The following is a 20,365-nucleotide window of genomic DNA, read 5'->3' on the forward strand; positions in this document are numbered from 1 at the left end:
TGCTCCCCCCACCCTTCGAGAGAATAGGGGGAGATGATATAAGGAAAAATGGCTTGAGGTTTGAGATAAGGACAGGGAGAAATCCTTAAAGTTACCGTCATGGGCAAAACAGACTCGACCTGGGGAAAACTATTCATTTATTTCTAAAACTAGCAGGAGAATGAGACAGGGAACAATATAACCTCCCCCCACCTCTCCCTCTTTCCCGGCTTAACATTATCTCTACTACCTTCCCCTCCTGAGCAGCACAGGAGGGAAAGGGGAATGGGGGTCGCGGTCAGCTCATCACGCGTTTTTTCATGCCGCTGCTTCATCATCGGGGGAAGAACTCCTCGCATTCCTCCCCTGCTCCTTCGTGGGGTCCCTCCCATGGGCCACAGTCCTTTGTGAAACTGCTCCGGCGTGGGTCATCTCTTCCACAGGGTGCAGTCTCTCCAGAACAGCTGCCCCAGCGGGCCCTCCATGGGCCACAGCCTCTTTCAGGCCTCCACCTGCTCTGGCGTGGGGTCCTCCACGGGCTGCAGGTGGATCTCTGCCCCTCCATGGACCTCCATGGGCTGCAGGGGGACAACCCGCTCCACCATGGTCTTCACCACGAGTTGCAGAGGAATCTTGGCCAGGAGCCGCATTACTCCTCCCCCTCCTTTCTTCACTGACCTTGGCGTCTGCAGCCGTTCCTCACAACAGTCTGGCAGATGCTTCTCAGGATCCTTTTTATATCTTATTCACTTCTCATCTCCTCTCCACTTCTTGCAGCCAGGCCGGGCCGAGTTGGGCCCAGTCAGCTGCCCGGCGGGAGGCCAGAGGGTGAGGCCTGCAAGGCCCACAAGGCTCTCGCCTCCCCCTCTCTGCCCCCTGCTCAGCTGCTTCACATCTCTCTCCCTTTTTTTCCTGTTTTCCCCTTCTTAAATACGTTATCGCTGAGGCGTTACCACGGGACATTCTGCTACCAATCAGCTCGGCCTTGGCCAGCAGCGGGTCCGCCCTAGGCCCATCCGAGTCCACTAAACAAAGGGGAGTGACTTCTAGCAGTTTCCTACAGAAGCTACCACCTTAGGCCTCCCCTCACTAAACAAAACCAGAACCGTACAGTATCCGTATACTGGTTTAGAACATACCAGTGCAGAGCCTTTCTTATTAATGCTTGGTTGTTGATTGGTTGTTTGCTTTCTTGGGTCTTGTTTGGTTTGTAAAGCCTCAAGCTCTTGGTATGGCCAGAGGAGAGCATGTTAAAGTCACAAACAACTTGTATAATATAATGAACTTTCAGTCAGTTTATGCCAGACTGTTTTCAGACTGTTTGCCAAATACCTGTACTTTCCATTACCAGGAAGATGAAGCACCGCCCAGACCTCCTCTCCCTCAGTTGTACAGTCCTGATGATCAGCCACCAGCTGTTCCACCTCTCCCAAGAGAAGCCACTGTCATCAGACACACATCAGTGCGTGGCCTGAAACGTCAGTCAGATGAAAGGAAGAGAGACAGAGAACTCGGACAGTATGTAAATGGAGATTATAGGGTGAGCACTCATACAGCTATACACCTGCACTTTAAAGATATGGGAATCTGTAATAGAAGACACTCTCTGTAAAATATATGGATCTCTAAGTCTTGTAATAAGGAGAGAGAGAGCTAATGGCAGAGAGACAGTGATGGCAGGAAAAGATCTATGCCATATAATAATGGCAGAGAGAAATTTAGTAATCCAGAAACAAAGCTTTAGGATTTCTTTTAAGATTATTAAGACTTGCTGTCTGTGACTTCATTTGACCTGATGAGTGTTTTTCCATATAGGTGGAACTGCGTTCATACATGAGTGAACCAGAACTAGCAATGATAGGTGGTGACCTCAGCCAACCTTCCCGTGGTTTAATAAGCTCTGACAGTGGATACCAGACATTACCTACCCGTGGTAAGCCAGGAATTTCTGTAGCCGTTTCTCAGCAGTACTGCCTTGATAGGAACTTTTCTGTCCTACAATTTTCTGGAGATTTTAGGTTAACTATACAATGCTGTGAAAGTCTAGAGACTTTTTAAAGGTGCTGCTACAGACAACCAGCCTTTTGCAAAGCAACTTAATATATAATGCTTAAGAAAAAAGTATAGCAAAACATTAAATTAGCCATTAGAATGTCTCCTATATTCAGAGTTATTTTTCTTCATAATTTCTTTATGATCTTCGACAAGTGTTTTTTAAACACTTGTATTGCCATTGAAATGAAAGCGATAAAGGATTAAGAATATAATGTCCCCAGACACTACATGTGACTTGACACTCCATCCCCACTGTGCTACAGTCCTGAAACTGTTTCACAAATGAGGATAGAGAAGATACTTGGGGAAGAGCAATTCATTTCTTAGCGATTTCCATTTCTTTGCTTTCTAACTGTGAATGTTAAGGTTTGATTTTCTTTGTAGATGTGATTATTTGTACAGTTAATCTACTGTTGCACAGCTGAGTTCACTCCATACCTCATTTAATATAACTTTCTAAATTATTGCAGATCTTTCTGAATTTTGTTCAGTAGTGATCTGAAACACATTACTTTCGGCTGAAATAAAATTTCATGCCTCTTGTGATCTTCTGAACTGCAAAATGTGAAACATGAGCTAAAATAGTAGCTGGAATATCACAGAAAAACCATGATAATTTAAAAAATATCTGACACTTGTCTTCATTTTGTCTGTCATTTGGTTTTAAAGCATTCTCTTTTTCCTGATAAAGGTTTGTCTGGATCAACTTCCAGATTGCACCAATCATCTACCATTTCATCATATGCAACACTTCGAAGGGATAGGTCCAAGGTAAGTTTTAAATTAACATCTAAAGACAAATGTCTGGACTGCTCAAAATAGTTAAGACCAGAATGTATTTTGCATAGCAGAATTGTGGTAGCATGGGAGAGGACCTGACACCTGTGATGTAATAAAATCTCAATTTTTTCACTTTCTTAAATGAATCAGGAAGCAGACAGACAACTTGCTGCATTTGAAATGCATTTATAAAACAAGGTTTAAAACCAAAAATCAGCAGTATTAGTAGAAAATAGAGTTGAAATACAAAAAATAATGCAAAAATTGTAGAACAAAATCGTGTTAATTTAGTAGTAAGGTAGGAGAAAGAGTTATTTTTTTTGTGTGCTTCTTATAAAGTATTAATTACGTGTGTTTTGTGTGCCTTATGACTTCCACAGGAGAGACCAAAGAGTGCCTTGGAACGTTTATACTCTGGAGACCACCAAAGAGGCAAGATGAGTGCGGAGGAACAACTGGAAAGAATGAAGCGACATCAGAAGGCATTAGTTCGTGAACGCAAGAGAACTCTTAGCCAAGGAGAAAGGCAGTCTGTTTCATCTCGGTCTTTCATCAGGCCCGTTTCTGCGGACATAGGCTCAGTATGTTAGATATGCCTTAAAAGGACTAAACTAAAAATACCTTTGGATTTATTTTTTTTCCCTAGCAAGCACTTTCACTTCAGTATGTGTGATGCTTCTAGTCTAATTAAATTAGTGTTGTCCAGTATAAAATGAGTTCAGAGAGTGTGAGTAACAGATGGTCTTTTTTTTACTGGTAGTTACAGTATATGTAGCAGGTTCAGCAGGTAAGTTGGTCAGAGGTTAGCGTGCTGAGTGGAGATATGAGTATATTGGAGTGATTTCAGAGACATGATTGTTTTTTATTGGAATTGTATTTAGAAAGTGTAAGAAGCTTGTACAGTTTTAAAACTGCTTCATGATGGAATGGGCCTTTTAGAATGTTTTTATTCACCATGGCTGTTTTCTTTTTAATTCATAAGTTAGGCTGCAAGATAATAGTGGTAATATCAGACCAGTATGATGTTTGTTTGGTTTTTTTTAGAGAGATGATAAATGGATAATCAGTTTTAAAATCTAATCCTGCTGATTAGAAATTTATATAAGAGCTAATGTGTTTTAATTGATAAAATTTTTATTTGAAGCTCAAAATGTAGAATATTCTAATAAGGCTCAAATTTAAGCTGCTGAAGAAAACGATTTTTGTTGCATTCTGAGATTAATGCTGTACAGACGATAAGTTGGTAACAATACATTTTGGATACTAACCGAAGCAATTCTAATTGATGAAATTACTAAGTCGCTCACTTGGTGCTAAACCAAGATTGTACTGTAATTGCACTTATGCTGTGGTCCTTTAATTTATTTTTTTTCATTTGGTCCACTAGCGCTTTAGAATGATCACTTTGTTTTACCTAATTCATTGCACAAGATCTCTTGCTTTTAGATACGTCACTCATCATACCTAATGCCTCTTTTTTTGTTTGCTTGTTTTGATTTGCAGAATTTTGTAGTTATTTTTTAAATTTCTAACTGGACTACTCAATTTTTACCAGGCTTAATTGCATTTAGTACATGTGTGTCAATTGCTAGCATTAAAATAAAATACAATATTCAGCTTTTCATTCCCACTTCTCAGTAGCACTAATTTACGTACAGTTATTTGTATTTACTTCCCAGTAAATACGAGTGCACTACTTGGAGACATTAATCTGTTTTGTCTTCTGTTTTACAATCACAAATTTATTAAAGATAGTGCATAATATTTGGGAACTGTAGAACTATAGTATCACTGTTATTTTCATATTTTAATTAGAAGAACTAAACCTGAGCTTCTTATGTTTCCTGAGTCACATAACATACACAAGTCGAATGAAAACATTTTTGTAACACTTGTTATTAACATTTGTGGCAAATACTTTATCTATAAATTTGGGTGCCATCTTAGTCTTTTACTTGCTGTAAAAAATTCAAATAGAATCTTTCAGCCCTAGCAATGTTTTGTACAGGTCATCTCTTGCACCTATAGGGCTTCAATATGCAAAAAGCATGTTTAATAGCACAGTTACAGCATTACAATTATTTAGAGGCCAAAAAGACGAACAGATAAATGTATAATTGAAGTGCTGCTCAGTATATAACATTTGCTTTAAACATACATTGTATGTGTAACTCTAATTTTTAATCGGTCAGCTCTCGAGTGTAGTATGACATTTTAAGTATTGATCACAGTACATGAATTCATTTGTTATATACAATGCCTTCTTAATGTAAAAGTCGCAACATCAAAGCCAATAAAAGTACTGCTTCATAATAATGGTTTGATGTTTTTCTTACCTATATATAACAACTTGAAAATTATACTGTGTATTTAAAATATACTATGTCAATCAGGCCTGGTTCGAATATGAGTAGAAGAATGAGTTTGGAGTAGTCGTATGAGAAAACATTTTTTTTCTCTTTTGAATTCTGTAAAGAAACATCTTAATTTTTGAGATATAATTGCCTTCTAGCTATCTAACTTCTTTAATATACATGGAACATATGTATCTTCTGAGTGAATATTGAGAGCTTGTGCATGAATAGGTTTCAGTTGGGTTTATTAACGGAAGTAGTGTAATGTAGTCTGAGGACTTCATGCGGAGTTCAGACTTCAACCAAAACAAGCCAGAGATTTGTAACAGAAACACTGGAGGTAGTTTTAAGAAACATAGAATGGCACATTCTCCTATTGATACCTTCAGATGCCTTAGAAGATGATTTTTTTTGTTCGTGTTCTTTTTGTCCCCTCTGTTTCTCTACTGCTTTTAAAATTGTGTTTCAACTCTCTATGGTAAAGTTGCTGAGATTTGCTGGATGGAATGATACTGCAACTGAACTTAATTTTTTGAACAAAAAAGTGCTGGTAGTGTTCTTAAGTGCGAGTTTATATGCAGCTGTATTGTCTGTAGTTGTGAAGGAGCTACTATGCAATGATTTGGGAACTCTATGCTACTTAATTTAAATATGTTCTGAATTTATCTTTCCTAAGTATTTACCTTGTAAAGACAGAATGTGAAAGATTTTTTTTTTTTTTTAATCTTTGCAGGTAGCTAGATACGGCTTTTAGTAAAGTCAGAGAGCTTGGAAGTTACTAAGTTGTTATTTTTTAATTCAAGGCAAGTTAATGCTAGTGTGTAAAATATTATCAGCTTTAATCTTTAGGTATTATTCTAGAAAGATACATAAAATTTTAAAGTTGCAATTCTCAACCTGCAATATATATACCCTTTCAAAATCACACAGCACTGCCTGGTTAGAATCCCTAGGACTAGTATGTCAGTCCACAGACTGACTTGTATTGACATCTGTGCTTCCAAATATGTCTGTGTGTAGCTGGTTTCATGTTAATCAGCATATATGAAATTATGATTAATACATTGGTTAGAATTTAATACTGCTGAACATTTCCTGTAAAATTAAATAGTAGTCCAAAATCTGTGCAGCAGAGCTAGGGATCAAATCTCCCAGCCGTATGTTCCAAGAAACACAGTTGCATTTTCTCTTTCTTGTCAGTTAAGGAGTTTGCTCTGTGGATTCTTTCAGCAATATAGCATTTGCAGCAGTAGTAATATACATTGCTAAGTGATTAATTTGGCATTATGGTTGAATGCTGTTAATTGTTTTGTATCTATTACCAGTGGAAACGAGAGCAAGAATTTGATTTGCAGTTACTTGAGAGGGCAATTCGTGGAGAAAACAAGGATGAAAATGAATGGTTAAAAGTTCAGCCAGTAGCAGTGACAGAGACAGATCTGGAGCCTCAAGACTATGATTTAGATATCAGCAGAGAGGTAACACTCATAATTTTTTGCCTCCTATTCTGTGCTGCAAAATATTAATCTTTCCAAGTTTTAGGTAGTGAATTCTCATCTTTTCTCTCAAAAGTTAGCTGGAAGTTTTAACTAAAAGGAATGTTTTGGATATTGAAAATTTATGGCCTGGTGCTTAAGAGTCTCTGTAAAGTTCATGTTCGTATTGTGTTTTAATGGAGAGAAGAAATTGCAAGGTTGTCTCTACTGTTTGAAAGATACATCTCAGGCTTTATGGAGGAAAAAGTGATTAAGTTAGGCAGTGTTATATACATGGGGAAAAAAAAAAAGAGAAGACAACATCAAGAGTATTTGAAATTAAGAAACAGCAATCAAGTAAAAGTTAGTTCCCCACAGCTACCTTACTCTTCATTTTGACAGGCAAAACATGGTAGAGAAGAGGGAGTGCTACTTCATCCTGGTCAAAACAGAAAACATCTTTCTGTCGGCTTGTCAAATGACTTAGTTTATGTTGTAGGCACTAGGTCTTTTTTCAGCTGTAGTAACTTCAGTAAAGTATTTGTTTGAAATGCGATTGAGCCATCTGGTGGAAAAGAAAGAACATAGCAAGTGGAAAGATTTCAGTAGATGCTATGCATTGTGTAAAATGCCATAGTACATGGAAAATCAGTAAATATTAATGATAATTAGAGTAGTAAGTACCTCTGCTCTTCTGAAAGCTGTTGGCAATGTGTCGTTTTATATAGAGATATTTGTAAGAGGTTGAGTGTATGAGCCACTATCTGTTGATCTCTGTGAATTAATGTATCTTTCAATTTATGTTTGTATATGTTCTACAGAAAATGCAGTGCCCCTGTAAGCTTCAGAAACAGAAACAAAAACTTTTGTTGTGTTACCTTTCCTTGTTGCACTCTGCTATGAAAATCTTCTCCAGAAGGTCTCCAGGGCTACATGAATCCCTTCAGACATCCAAATTAGCACCTTCATCCTAGGATAGGAAACATTTTTGCTTATAGGCTTTTCTGTCTTACTTAGAGTAACTGAAGTAGATCTGAAGCTCTGAATGTAATGCTTCTTTCTCAGGTTACTGAGGTTTTCCTTTTCCATTTCATATATCCATCCTCTTCACCTGGCAGGCACTTCTGTGCCTCATAAGGAAATGTGCTCAGTTGTGTCTTTAAAGGCCAATAAATCTGTTGTTCACATGATAACTGAGTTTGTTATTCTGGAAGTGGCAGGATGAGCTGGTCTAGGTTGGTTACAGTATGGAGACAGATACATAAATTAAAAAAAAAAAAAAAGAATATCTGTATAGCTGCAGAGCTCCAGAGAGGAGTTGGATTTGAAGGTAAGGAAGTGTAGTAGAACATGAGGATTTTTCAGGAAGCATTGGCCTTGGGTTTACTGAGAAGGAAGTATAAGAAATTTGAAGTTGTGATTTCAGTGTGGTTCTGAGTGCCAATGACAGTATTGTATGCCTTGGGCCTAGGATTGCCTGTGAGTTACTGAGCCTAATCACTGGGAGTTAGGTCAGGCCACTTTAATATGCCATTGAATTAGTGTGGATTAAGTTCAGTGGTGAAAAATTTAGGATTATTTTTACTTAAAACTTTTATTTTTAAAAACTCATGAGTGTCTTAACAAAAATCCAAAGGGTAGAAGAAAGAGTAGTTCCCCTTTACTTATTTTTATTTATTCACACATCCTCTATTTGTGCTTTTCAAAAGCAGTCTGTTCTATATAATAATCATTGGTTTTCAAGAAGATTATTCAGTCTCAAAAGAATGATAGAGTCACAGAATCATTCAGGTTGGAAAAGACCTTTTAAAGATCATCGAGTCCAACCATAAATCTAACACTGTCAAGTCCACCACTGAACGATATCCTAAGTGCTGCTCTAGATTAAAAATTTATATTTCATTTCAGTTGTAGGAAGTCCTCACTGGCATGGCATAAATATCATTACATTAAAATCTCAGGTTGTCCAGTCAGTCTTGTAGTGGTTGCTTGTTTCTACTGCAACAGCTTTAGGCAGCGTCCTACTTTGGGCTCTAAGCCTGAGCTGAAGAAAGGTTCCCTGTTGATTCTAATTTCTTTTGTAATCCCCTTTAATATTTGTTCGATCTGTCTTCTAAAGTAAAATGAATCAAAGGGAAAAGACACTGTTTAAAAGGTCATCAGCTCATATCCAGAGGGACCGTTTAGCATCAGGTACATGTATTGACTGTGAAAACGCATGCTTTATTCTTTTCGTTGTGTTCTTCCATTAAGGAGAATTTATTTCAATTTTTAAAAAGTCTTTGTTGTTAAAAACTTGATGCTTGCTTTCTTTCCAGTTGTCAAAACCTGAGAAAGTTCCAATTCCAGAACGCTATGTTGAACTGGAACCAGAGGAGCCTCTTTCTACAGAAGAACTGGCAGCCAGGCAGCGTAAAGCAGAAAAGATAAAGAACATTCTTACTAAATCAAGGTCAGGTTTTTTTCAATTCTTACATAGGGGCTGGTGCTAAACATTGGGAACTAACTTCATCCAACAGTCTAATTCCTATTGAATTATCTAAGTGTAACTTGTAGCTTTTAGAAAATGTACATATAATTTATGTAGTATACTTACAGCTCCTTTTTAAAACAGAGATAATGACAAATTTTGTATATGTCTATTTCCCTGTTCAGAGCATCCTAAAATAGTAGTGAGTCTTTACCAAGCAACTTGTAGGTGAGAGCAATGAGGAAGGAAAGACACAGATCTGGCCAAAAGGAGAAGAAAAGTCAGTGTGAGAGCAAGTTTCTGTTGTCTCCAAAGAGCCAGAGTTCTTCTGAAGGAACACTTGGCTACTTACAGCTAATGAAGAGTAATCTGAAACACTCAGTTTCAAGAATTTGATTACCTCAAGTGTCTGCTGTCTCTTTGAAAGACAATTAAAGAGGCTGTGCCTGAGTACCGCCAGGTTATACCTTTTTCTCCAGGCACTAACAAGAAATTTTATTAACAACTTCAAATAAATAACAAGGAGGAAGTGTTGCCCTCTATGACAACAACCAGCTGGAGTGCATGGAGCTCTGCCTGGGGATGGATGAGGAGCTGACAGAGAGCTTATGGGTCAGGATTAACGGGACACCAGGGACAAGCGACATTACAGTAGGGATCTGTTACAGGCCACCTCACCAGGAGGACCGAGCGGGTGAGGCCCTCTGTAGGCAGATAGGAGCTGCCTCACAAGCCCTGGTCCTCGTGGGGGACTTCAGCCACCCCAATATCTGTCAGAGGGACAACACAGCAAGGCAGAAGCAATCCAGGAGGCTCCTGGAATGTGTGGGTGATAACTTCCTTCACCAAGTGATAGAGGAGCCTATGAGGAGAGGTGCTATGCTGGACCTTGTTCTCACCAACAAGGAAGGGCTGGTGGGGAATGTGAAGCTCAAGAGCAGCCTTGGCTGCAAGTGACCATGAGGTGGTGTAGTTCAAGATCCTTAGGGCAGTGAAGATGGCGTGCAGCAAGCTCTCTACCCTGGACTTCAGGAGAGCAGACTTTGGCCACTTCAGGGATCTGCTGGACAAAGTACCATGAGATACAGCCCTTGGAGGTAAGAGGGGCCCCGGAAAATTGGTTGATATTCAAGGATCACCTCCTCCAAGCTCAGGAGCGATGCATCACAGTGAAGAGAAAGTCAGGCAAAAACACCAGGAGGACCTGCATGGATGAACAAGGAGCTCCTGGACTAACTGAAAAACAAAAAGGAAGCCTAGAGAGGGTGGTAGCAAGGACAGGTAGCCTAGGAGGAATACAGAGAGATTATCTGAGCGGCCGGGGATCCAGTAAGGAAGGCTAAAGCTGTGACAGAATTAAATCTGGCCAGGGATGTCAGGGGCAACAAGAAAAGCTTCTTTAGGTACGTTGGGGATAAAAGGAAGATCAGGGAGAATGTGGACACTCTCAGGAAGGAAATGAACCTGATTATCTGGGACATGGAGAAGGCTGAGGTACTCAATGACTTTTTTGCCTCGGTCTTCACTAATGAGGACTCTAGCCACATCACGCAAAGGCAGAAGGCAAAGGCAGTGACTGGGAGAATGAAGAACCGCCCACTGTAGCAGAAGAGCAGATTTGGGAACATCTAAGGAACCTGAAGGTGCACAAGTCCATGGGACCTGATGAGATGCATCCACGGATCCTGAGGGAACAGGCGGATGAAGTTGCCAAGCCACTGTCCATCATATTTGAGTAGTCGTGGCAGTCTGGTGAGGTTCCCAATGACTGGAAAAGGGGAAACGTAAGCCCCATTTTTAAAAAGGGAAATAAGGAAGACCTGGGGAACTGCAGGCTGGTCAGTCTGACCTCTGTGCCTGGCAAGGTCATGGAGCATATTCACCTGGAAACCATGCTAAGGCACATGGAAAATAAGGAGGTGATTGGTGACAGCCAACATGGCTTCACTAAGGGCAGATCATGCTTGACCAATTTGATGGCCTTCTGTGACGGGGTTACAGCACCAGTGGACAAGGGATGAGCAATGGATATAATCTACCTGGACTTGTGCAAAGCATTTGACGTTGTCCCACACGACATCCTTCTCTCTAAACTGGAGAGACATGGATTTGACAGACGGACCACTCAGTGGATAAGGAGTTGGCTGGATGGTGGCACTCAGAGTTGTGGTCAACAGCTTGATATCCAAGAGGAGACCAGTGATGAGTGGCATTCTTCAGGGGTCAGTATTGAGACCAGTGCTGTTTGACATCTTTGTGGGTGACATGGACAGTGGGGTAAAGTGCACCCTCAGCAAGTTCGCTGATGACACCAAGCTGTGTGGTGCCGTCAACACGCTGGAGGGAAGGGGTACCATCCAGAGGCACCTTGACAGGCTGGAGAGGTGGGCCTGCGCAAACCTCATGAATTTCAACAAGGCCAAGTGCAAGGTCCTGCGCATGGGTCATGGCAATCCCAGGCACAAATACAGGCTGGGCGGAGAATGGATTTAGAGCAGCCCTGAGGAGAAGGACTTGGGGGTATTGGTGGACGAGAAGCTCAACATGAGCCAGCAACGTGCCCTTGCGGCCCGGAAAGCCAACTGCATTCTGGGTTGCATGAAAAGAAGTGTGGCCAGCAGGTTGAGGGAGGTGATTCTCCCTGTCTATTCCACTCTTATGGGACCCCCCTTGGAGTACTGTCTCCAGCTCTGGAGCTCCCAACGTAAGAAGGACATGGACCAGTTGGAGAAGGTGCAGAGGAGGGCCATGAAGGTGATCAGAGGGCTGGACTTCTCCTATGAAGAAAGGCTGAGAGTTGGTGCTGTTCATCCCGGAGAAGAGAAGGCTCTGGGAAGACCTTATAGCGGCCTTCCAATACGTCAAGGGGGCCTACAGGAATGGTGGGGAGAAACTCTCTAGCAAGGCCTGTTGTGATAGGACAAGGGGTAATGGTTTTAAATTAGAGAGAGGTAGATTTGGACTGGATATTAGGAAAAATTGTTTACACTGAGGGTGGTAGAACACTGGAACAGGTTGCCCAGAGAGGTGGTGGAAGCCCCATCCCTGGAAACATTCAAGGCTGGGTTGGACGGGGCTCTGAGCAACCTGATCTAGTCAGGGATGTCCCTGCTTCTTGCAGGGGGGTTGGACTAGATGACCTTTAAAGATCCCTTCCAACCCTAACCATTCTATGAACGTTTTATAGTGGTGCTTTCATGTAAACAGCGTGTTTACAACAAAGGACTTTCAGATGTACTTAGGGCTATGCTGAAATTGTGACTGAAAGCGTCGTGGCTGCATCATTTGTCTTTGTGTGGTGTAGTCATTTACATGCAATATCTAATGATACTTTAAAGAAGTTTGATAAAATTCAGAGCTTGATAGATGAGATCTGTACACTGCTGTATGAATTCAAGCTTGTTCTCATCTACATGGTGGATTCTTCTTTGCGTTTGCAAATGTTAATGTTGTTTTGCACTTTCCCACTAGTATGCACAATCTGCAGCCTACTGTTGCCCAGGACAAACACAACTCAGTTGATTTAGATTCACAGCTGCAAGAGCAGGAGCGCATCATTACCATATCATATGCTTTGGCTTCTGAAGCCTCTCAGAGGAGCAAGGAGGTAGCAGGTAATATTTACTTATTTACAAAATAACCGCTATTTCTTATCAGCTTCTAAAGTTGTGTGGGCTTGTTGCTGAACTTCTGGCATAAGAGAGAGTTTGTCATTCGTATTCAAACTAGCGAAAAGTGTTTATGGATAACTAATTTAGAGAGACTAAAGATTTACATTGAGTATTTGGCCTCTAATGGATAGGGTGGAGGGGACTAAATAGTACGATCAGTAAATTCAGAGCTTGAAATTTGCTATTACTAATAGTCCTAAAAATTCAACATTTTCAGTGCATCCCCAATAATTATATTAAATGAGGTATTTTTGTAATCATTTTTAAAAAGTAAATTGATCAGTGGCTTAAAAAAATCAAGACAAAGGGATTTAATTTTTTTTTTAACAGAAAGATTCCCTAGTGCAGTGATTGAGATTAGAGTTCAGTCATTTGCAGCTTGAGCTGTATGACAGCAGGCTGAAAAAGACGTTGCAAAATGGGTATTTGGATGTTTCTGTCTGGTGACCAAGATTAGAGGTCAGAGCAAGACAGTCGTGCGTGAATCTTGCTTGATGCCTGGAAATTAATAGATCCTTCGCAATATGTTACTAAAAGTGATAATTTCACTCTTCATTGCTTTATAGTTGAAATAAGCAAGAAATGTCAAGAGATTTGTATCACTCAGTAATACATGCAGCAGCTATTCTGGCAAGTATCTGACTGGCCATTTATAACTGGCACAGTTCACTGTTCCAGTGGAGAATGGAAATAATGGAAACTTCAGCTATGATGGAGAAAAAATACGCACATTTCTCATCTGAAGTTGTCAGATTAAACTTATGGCACTTGCCACAGAAGCCCTTAAGACCTTCCTATTAAAGACAGATTATTCCAATATCCAGATGCATAACATGCATCTGTAGTAACAGACTGTTGATTGAATGTGGCTGTATACTCATGGATGCAGTGGCAGCTAAACTTGAGGGAAATGTGATTTTGAGGGGATGGAATACATTTTCAGTATACAGATCTTGAGACCTTGGAGAGGTTCAGTAGGTAATTTAACTGACTGGAAGGGATAAAATGGTTCACTGAGGAGGCCAGACGTTATAAAAACCAAAACAAACAAAAAAACCCCAGAATTGTAAAACCTTGGGAGCATTTCAGGAGTAACCTTTTGGACCTTTAGGCATCTGTGAATCAAAATGGTTTCTCCACAGGCAGCCTGGTCCCAGTTTCAGTAACGGGGTCCTTGTAACAGGGACTCGCACACTTCGGTTACAGAGAGGGACTTTGTGTTTCAGGAGGTATGAACCAACACAGCATTTTGCCACGTGACTTCTAGCTTCTCCTGGGAAAATTTAGCACCAAAGCTAAGACCAACCAAGATGAATGCAGCCTATACTTGAAATTATTCATTTCTCTGTATCGGAACAAGAGCAGAGTGCCTGCCATACTAAAGAGTCTTCACGTGGCCAGTTCACTTACTGCTGGGTGTGTGTGAAGTCACAGTAAATATACACTACTGAAATATGTTTGATCTTTTAATGTTGTATAGTGAATGTAGTAGCTATGTTTTCATTACTGCAGGTTTTTTTATTTTATTTTAATTTTTTAATTGTAATTGTTTCAAAAGTGTAATCACCATGTATTCTTAGTTATATGTAACCACAGAAATCTTCTTAATTCTTTAGTTCTCCCCATAGAGACAGTTAAAATGTGTATTGGCATTGAAATGTTTAAATGCTGCTTGAGGAAATTTTCAGTCAGTTGCAAGATGATTTTTAATTTGATTTTCTTTGTGAAGTATGGCAGCTAGCTCTTTTGTCTTTTAGACACTTAAAAAACCCCTTGGCATTGTAGCCAAGTGTTTGATTTTTTAAGGAAGCCTGAACATTTATGTCCATGCACAGTTTTCCCTGCCACATTTGTATCTCAAATACTCACTTTTTGTAACATAGAATCATAGAATGAATCTTAGAATGGTGTTGGTTGGAAGGGGCCTTCAAAGGCCATCTAGTCCAACCCCCTGCAAGGAGCAGGGACATCCCCGACTAGATCAGGTTGCTCAGAGCCTCATCCAACCTGGTCTTGAATGTGTCTTGCTTTGATTTCAGTTATTACTTACACCTTTCAAAACAAACATCTTTCAAGGAATTTAAAAAAAAAAAGCTCTAGAGTGGTTTGGTTTTGATAGAAAATATACAAACCATAAAAAGAGTTCAGGTTTTTTAGTTATGGCCTATTTTCTGATAATCTCAAGTGATTAAGAAAAATCGTTTTATGCTTTGCACAGCTGATTATACATTCTCATTTATTCTGATTTTACAGATTCTTTGACATTCTTATTTTTGCAGTTTGATTTTTAAAATATGAGTTATCACTTGGTCCTTGTTGACGAAGCAGACCATATCTGAAAATCCAAAACTAAATGTCTGGATTTTTTTTATAAAGATTTGCTTATGAAAAAGACTGAAGCTTAACTTTTCCCATTTGGGGAGGAAGAAGCATGATAATATATGATGCTATGATAATATAAATAACTTTTAAAATTAATTGTGCATTTGTCTAATCCTTGTAAAGTGGTATTTTGGGATTCCTCTGTCCCTAGTAAGAGATCAGCCTCCTAAATTGAATTCTTGTACCAAGAATCTGAAAGAGTAAAATCAAATGCAGGAGTATCAGGAAGTCATTTCCTAAATTCTCTGGTCTGGAAATAGGTCTGCCTTTGGCCCTCCAAAATGTAAAAGCAAAATTGAAGACTGAGTTTCAATTTCTTTAGTTTTATGATTGTTGTCTTCTAATACTATCCCATGACTCTGTTTTATACACAAGGACAGTTTCAATCATTGTGTTCTTTATCCTGAAGTTTCAAGCTGAGATCTGAAGATGTTTTTGCTGTGTTGTGCACTGTACTAAGCAAAATGTTCTATGCATATGTATTTTTGGGGGTGATTTTTCTATATATTATCTTTGTTTCCGCTCATTGGCATATAACAAAGGAAATGTTGAAAACCTGTACAACCTCGGTGAAACCTTGAAATCAAATTAGCAAATACAGGTGCTGTTCCAGAGCTGCAGTTTTAAAAGCAGGGCAGGATTAGGGTATATCAGTGTTGTGTGCTTTAAAATATTCCGTTAAACTTCGTCTTGAGATAGATCATCCATATGCTCATCAAAACAGGAATGTTTATTTGCGTAACTTATGCATCTAATAGAAAAAAAAAAACAGTAGGTAGAAGTGTTGTTTAAATTGTGTTCCATGTAATGAAAATAGTGTAACAGTTTATTGCCTTACTAATCAGGTTTCCTGTTCACATGATAGCAAATTAAGGTGCCTCTGTTACAATATGAATGTTTGACTGTGCAGCCTAATTCCTGTGTGTGATCCCTTCTAGCTCAGCAGTTGACTTATCCATCTAAAGCACCCTCACCTTCTGTACCACAGCCACCTCACTCCCCCTTAAGCAATGGATTTCACTACACATTTGTTTAAACACCTTAAAAGTAAGAACTAACTGCTCTTGGCATGTCTGATTTGCCATTGTACCTTTGCTGTGGCTTGCTGAATTTTAACACTTTTACTAACCCTAAATTAGAGCCAAGGGAACACAAGCATTTATTTTTCAGAAACCTTTTAATCTTTTAAATATTGCTTCTAATGAGCTAACACGTGGGCTGATAAAGTCTTCAAATAACTGCTGTCACTCTACAGATAAGATGCTTCCGTAATCTTACCGTGGTGGAGGAAAGAGACATCTGTATTCTCCTTAGCATGGGGCCAGATTTTCAGCAGTGGTTTGTAGTCCGGTGGCTAGCGTTGTGTACTCCTGTGGCTACCATAGGGGTGCATAGGTATTTTTTGCCTGCGCCTGGCATATACAGTGGCTACACAAGAGAATCCAAAGCACAAAAAAAATTGTATAAACAGAGGGTTTGTTTATGGGCTGGTATCTTACACATGAACTAACACTGATGTCTTAATTGAGGTGAGCTGAAAATTTGGCCCTTTATAATTAATTCTACAATATCGTGTTTCACTTTTTCATGCCTTTGTGTTTTTCATTGAATTGTGTTAACAGAAGACTTGATTTTTGTCTCCAATTAGGTTATTTTGCCATTTCAGGTATTAAAATGCTTCCATAGTTTCCTTTGAAATTATTCTCACCTTTTTTATTTCCTTTGGCCTAATTTTATTGCCTGATGTTGGACAATAAGATAAAAGAGGGTTCATAAAGCGACTACCTTTAACAGCATTAATCTTTAGATACCTTTGTTTTCATTGTCACTAATATGAGTCAAATATCTGTGCAAAAAATAAAAATCCAAATAAAAATGAGCACATACCAGTAAGGCCCAAACAGGCAGTGACCTGCCTCCAATGAGGCCCGTGAAAAATAACACATTTCCATCAAGAGAGTTGTATAGATATTAGGAGCCTCTACAAGATTCTACTGTCTTTGCTGTGTCTGAATAACACTTGACCCTACTGTTATATCCAGGGATATGCTAGTTAATTATCACTATCACATGAGATCTTTGTCTATGAATAGGGTACCCATGTGTGGCCTCAAGAACCCAGAAAAATAACTGTACCGTCCAAAAGTATTAGACTTGAGCAGGGGCTTGGACCAGAAGACCTTCAGAGGTCCTTTCCTACCCCAACCATTCTGGATTCCAGACTGACTTAAAAACATGTGTGTCACATGCCTGTATAAATACACATACATGTGTATGTATAGATATGTATTTACACACGCACACACACATATATATATTAAAACCTACATTTTCTTCAGGAAAATTATCAATAAAGTAATTGCAATAACCAGCAACATGCAGAGTACACCGGAGTTTCAGCAGCAATGTCATCATGAGATAATTGTTTGCTTTATGTGTCTGTATGAATTGTTCATTCCACCAAACTGCAGAAATCTTTAATAAAAAAATGTTTCCTGAATGTGCTTACTGCTTGGCATTAGTGTACTTGCTTTAATATTTAACCATGTTTTGTTTTACTTCATGCTAGCCAAAGCAGTAAGTGAACACTGACAGAGGACTCAAAGCAAATCCCACTTAGTGACGCCGCGTGGAAGAAAGAGGAGATTCATTACCAGCTTTCTGTGAAGATGCTCACTGGCCGATGACAGGTTCTTCTGGAAATACATTCAGAGAATAACAGGGGGATTTTCTGTGAAAATGAAGAGAATTGCAAACCATTTTATTTTTACTTCAGTTTAGTTCAGACTTTTTGTATGAATAAATGGCACTTTTAATAAACTCTGTAAAATACTGACAATGTATTTTTAGAACAATGTATTTTAGAATTTTTTTTAAATCAAGGGCTGAATTCATTTTAAGATAAACTACTTGCGTAGTTGTTAAAAGATGCTGTTACTTCCCCCTCAGGCTCAGATGCACAATGTAAAGTTTCATGAAAAAAATGTAAATTTGAAAAAACCTAGAAGCACATTCATAGGGTATGGGTAGAGCTAACGCAAGCGAGAGGTTTGCCAAAGGGGTGTTTTGGGTTGAATATTTTTGTAGAGTTGATCAACCACCCTCTTGCCCATTAAATAATACTTTGCAAGGAGCTTTTAGCTTGAATTTCTAAATATCAGTAACCACTGTATAGCTTAAATTTCCCACAAAAGCCATAATGAAAGCCAATTTTAACTCCCATTTTCTTTTTTGATCCCATATGATTAACTTGCTGATATCAATGCACAGTATGCTAGGTTGCTCTTGACATAGTGCTGTCCCCTCAGTAACAAACAGCTAACAAATTATATTTTTTTGGAAGTTGAGATGTGAAAGAAGAAAACAATTGAAATATGTGAAATAAGCAATAAAAATAATAGAATGTGTAATTTTACTAGTAAATATATATTTTTCTTTTGATTTTTTTTTTTTTCAGTAAACATTACAATATGATGTATTGACTAGTATTTATCCTGGAAACAGCAAAACTAATGTAATGTGGCACCTGCTAATCTCGTATATATGTTCACCTGGTGCTTAACTTTGCCAAACTTTGAAATTCAGTGTTTTACGTATGTATAGGGCAAAGGGTGAACTCGTTATGTAAGGAGAAGGTAAGATTAAATTAATTGCTGCAACTGCTTTGCTTGAAAAAACCTGTGTATGCATTGAATGCCAGACATGCAAAAATTTCCCAGTGTTGTGTAATTACTATTTGAGTTCAGCTCTGGATGAGAAATGACTGAGATATTTCTGCAGTATTTTGTGAAACCACTAACTTGTTCATTTGCTGTATTCAAGTAATAGCTACAAACCTGTTGACATTGATTGAATTTCAAGTTTCAGACTTTAAGACAAATTATATTATATTAACTCTGTACTCGGAACTGTTCTTAAAGGAATATATTTAGCTAATGCAATCTATTTTACCTCAATACTGCCAGTATCAGCTTCAAAACCTTTTGCCAAAATGATTTATTTTTGCCTTTATAAAAAGTTTTGAAAGCATAAATGAATATTTTGCAAGAAAACATTAATTTAAATAAAATGTAACAGTCTGGAAAATGGTATATGTACAGATTAAAATATTAACATAACTGCCTCCTATTGCCTCTGTCGTGTCTGCTCTCTTACCAGTGTCCGTAGGGTTGAAAATTCAGAGTTGTTTGTGCTGTTACCGCGTTTTGCTCTTCTTTGGTTCAAATCCCACTGAAGTTTTCCCAGTTAGCACGTATTTCACTGGGATTTGGATCAGGTTCCCCCTACACCATAGCTTCATTTTTATTTTCTAGGTTTTTTTCAATAAATGCTTCTTAGCATTAAGTCTGCCTTTATTTTTGAATAGAAAGATTTTTCAGAATTATCTGCTAAACACAATGACGACAATACTGTCCTTTCTGTCTCGTAGATACATACGTCTGTCTGACACATTCTTAGCCCTTGAGTTTCTGGTGAAATAAAGATTCAGAAGTAACTTAAATTTAAAACCAAACAAGCCAGCCCTGGAGGCATCGCATAGTAAGATGTGTTCTGTTTGTGGATGGGGTGTTGACCCGAGAGCCAACGGGTGAAGCAAATTTTGGTGGCAGCAGTGATTTACGCTGTAGCTGTTCCCTCAAACCACATCAGTTCGATGGAGACCAGTGGAAATGTTTCATTCTTCTGAAACATAATCTCTAGAACAAAATGTAAAGAAGCAGATGGAAGTCTTTCTGGGGCTCAGCATTGACTCTGCGAACTTGAGAGCGACTATTTGAGAATATGAGCACTTGACCTTCAGATGTGTGCAAAAGGAATTCAGAGCTGAGCTGCTTATGACGTGCTCGTTCTGTCCCTCCGGCACACAAAGGAGCCTTTGACCGCATGTTTCTGGTTCAGCGCAACTGCATTCCTTCTCCAGAAGCTTTGTTACGCAGGAAGGAAGAGCGTGTGGCCGTAATTGGTGGGTGAGGAGCCCAGCCCATGGGTTCCTGAACTGCTGAATCCTGTCTGCTGGCCCAGCCGTGCAGGGAAAAGGGTGCAGGTGCTTTTGCTGTGCAGGGGGTGGGAGGTGTTAGTTTTCTTTCCTTTGATCACACACAAAATCTGCTCATTCAAGCTTGCGTGAAAGAGAAGGATTTTGCCCTAAATAGTTATACCATTAATGTTTTTAACAAAATTAATCTTTCTAAAGTCCGT

At 39.1% G+C, this 20,365-nt stretch overlaps 1 protein-coding gene across 7 annotated transcripts in view; it reads left to right on the forward strand.

Moving 5' to 3' along the window:
• PLEKHA7 (pleckstrin homology domain containing A7) overlaps positions 1-19,294 on the forward strand; it is a 171,536-nt gene extending 152,242 nt beyond the window's left edge. For 5 of the 7 annotated variants that reach the window (XM_086749408.1, XM_086749409.1, XM_086749410.1 and 2 more), the window contains 8 exons: positions 1,331-1,519; positions 1,795-1,912; positions 2,726-2,805; positions 3,195-3,395; positions 6,494-6,646; positions 8,962-9,095; positions 12,585-12,727; positions 17,736-19,294. In XM_086749408.1, coding sequence (XP_086605534.1) covers positions 1,331-1,519; positions 1,795-1,912; positions 2,726-2,805; positions 3,195-3,395; positions 6,494-6,646; positions 8,962-9,095; positions 12,585-12,727; positions 17,736-17,758 — 1,041 coding nt within the window. In that variant the 3' untranslated portion in view covers positions 17,759-19,294. Of the gene's footprint in view, positions 1-1,330; positions 1,520-1,794; positions 1,913-2,725; positions 2,806-3,194; positions 3,396-6,493; positions 6,647-8,961; positions 9,096-12,584; positions 12,728-16,104; positions 16,214-17,735 lie in introns of all 7 variants that reach the window. The other 2 variants (XM_086749415.1, XM_086749412.1) reach the window with 2 other exon arrangements.
• Positions 19,295-20,365: the final 1,071 nt, after the last annotated feature.

This window comes from Chlamydotis macqueenii, chromosome 5 (genome assembly GCF_036417535.1).
Source record: "Chlamydotis macqueenii isolate bChlMac1 chromosome 5, bChlMac1.mat, whole genome shotgun sequence".
Lineage (NCBI taxonomy): Eukaryota > Metazoa > Chordata > Aves > Otidiformes > Otididae > Chlamydotis > Chlamydotis macqueenii.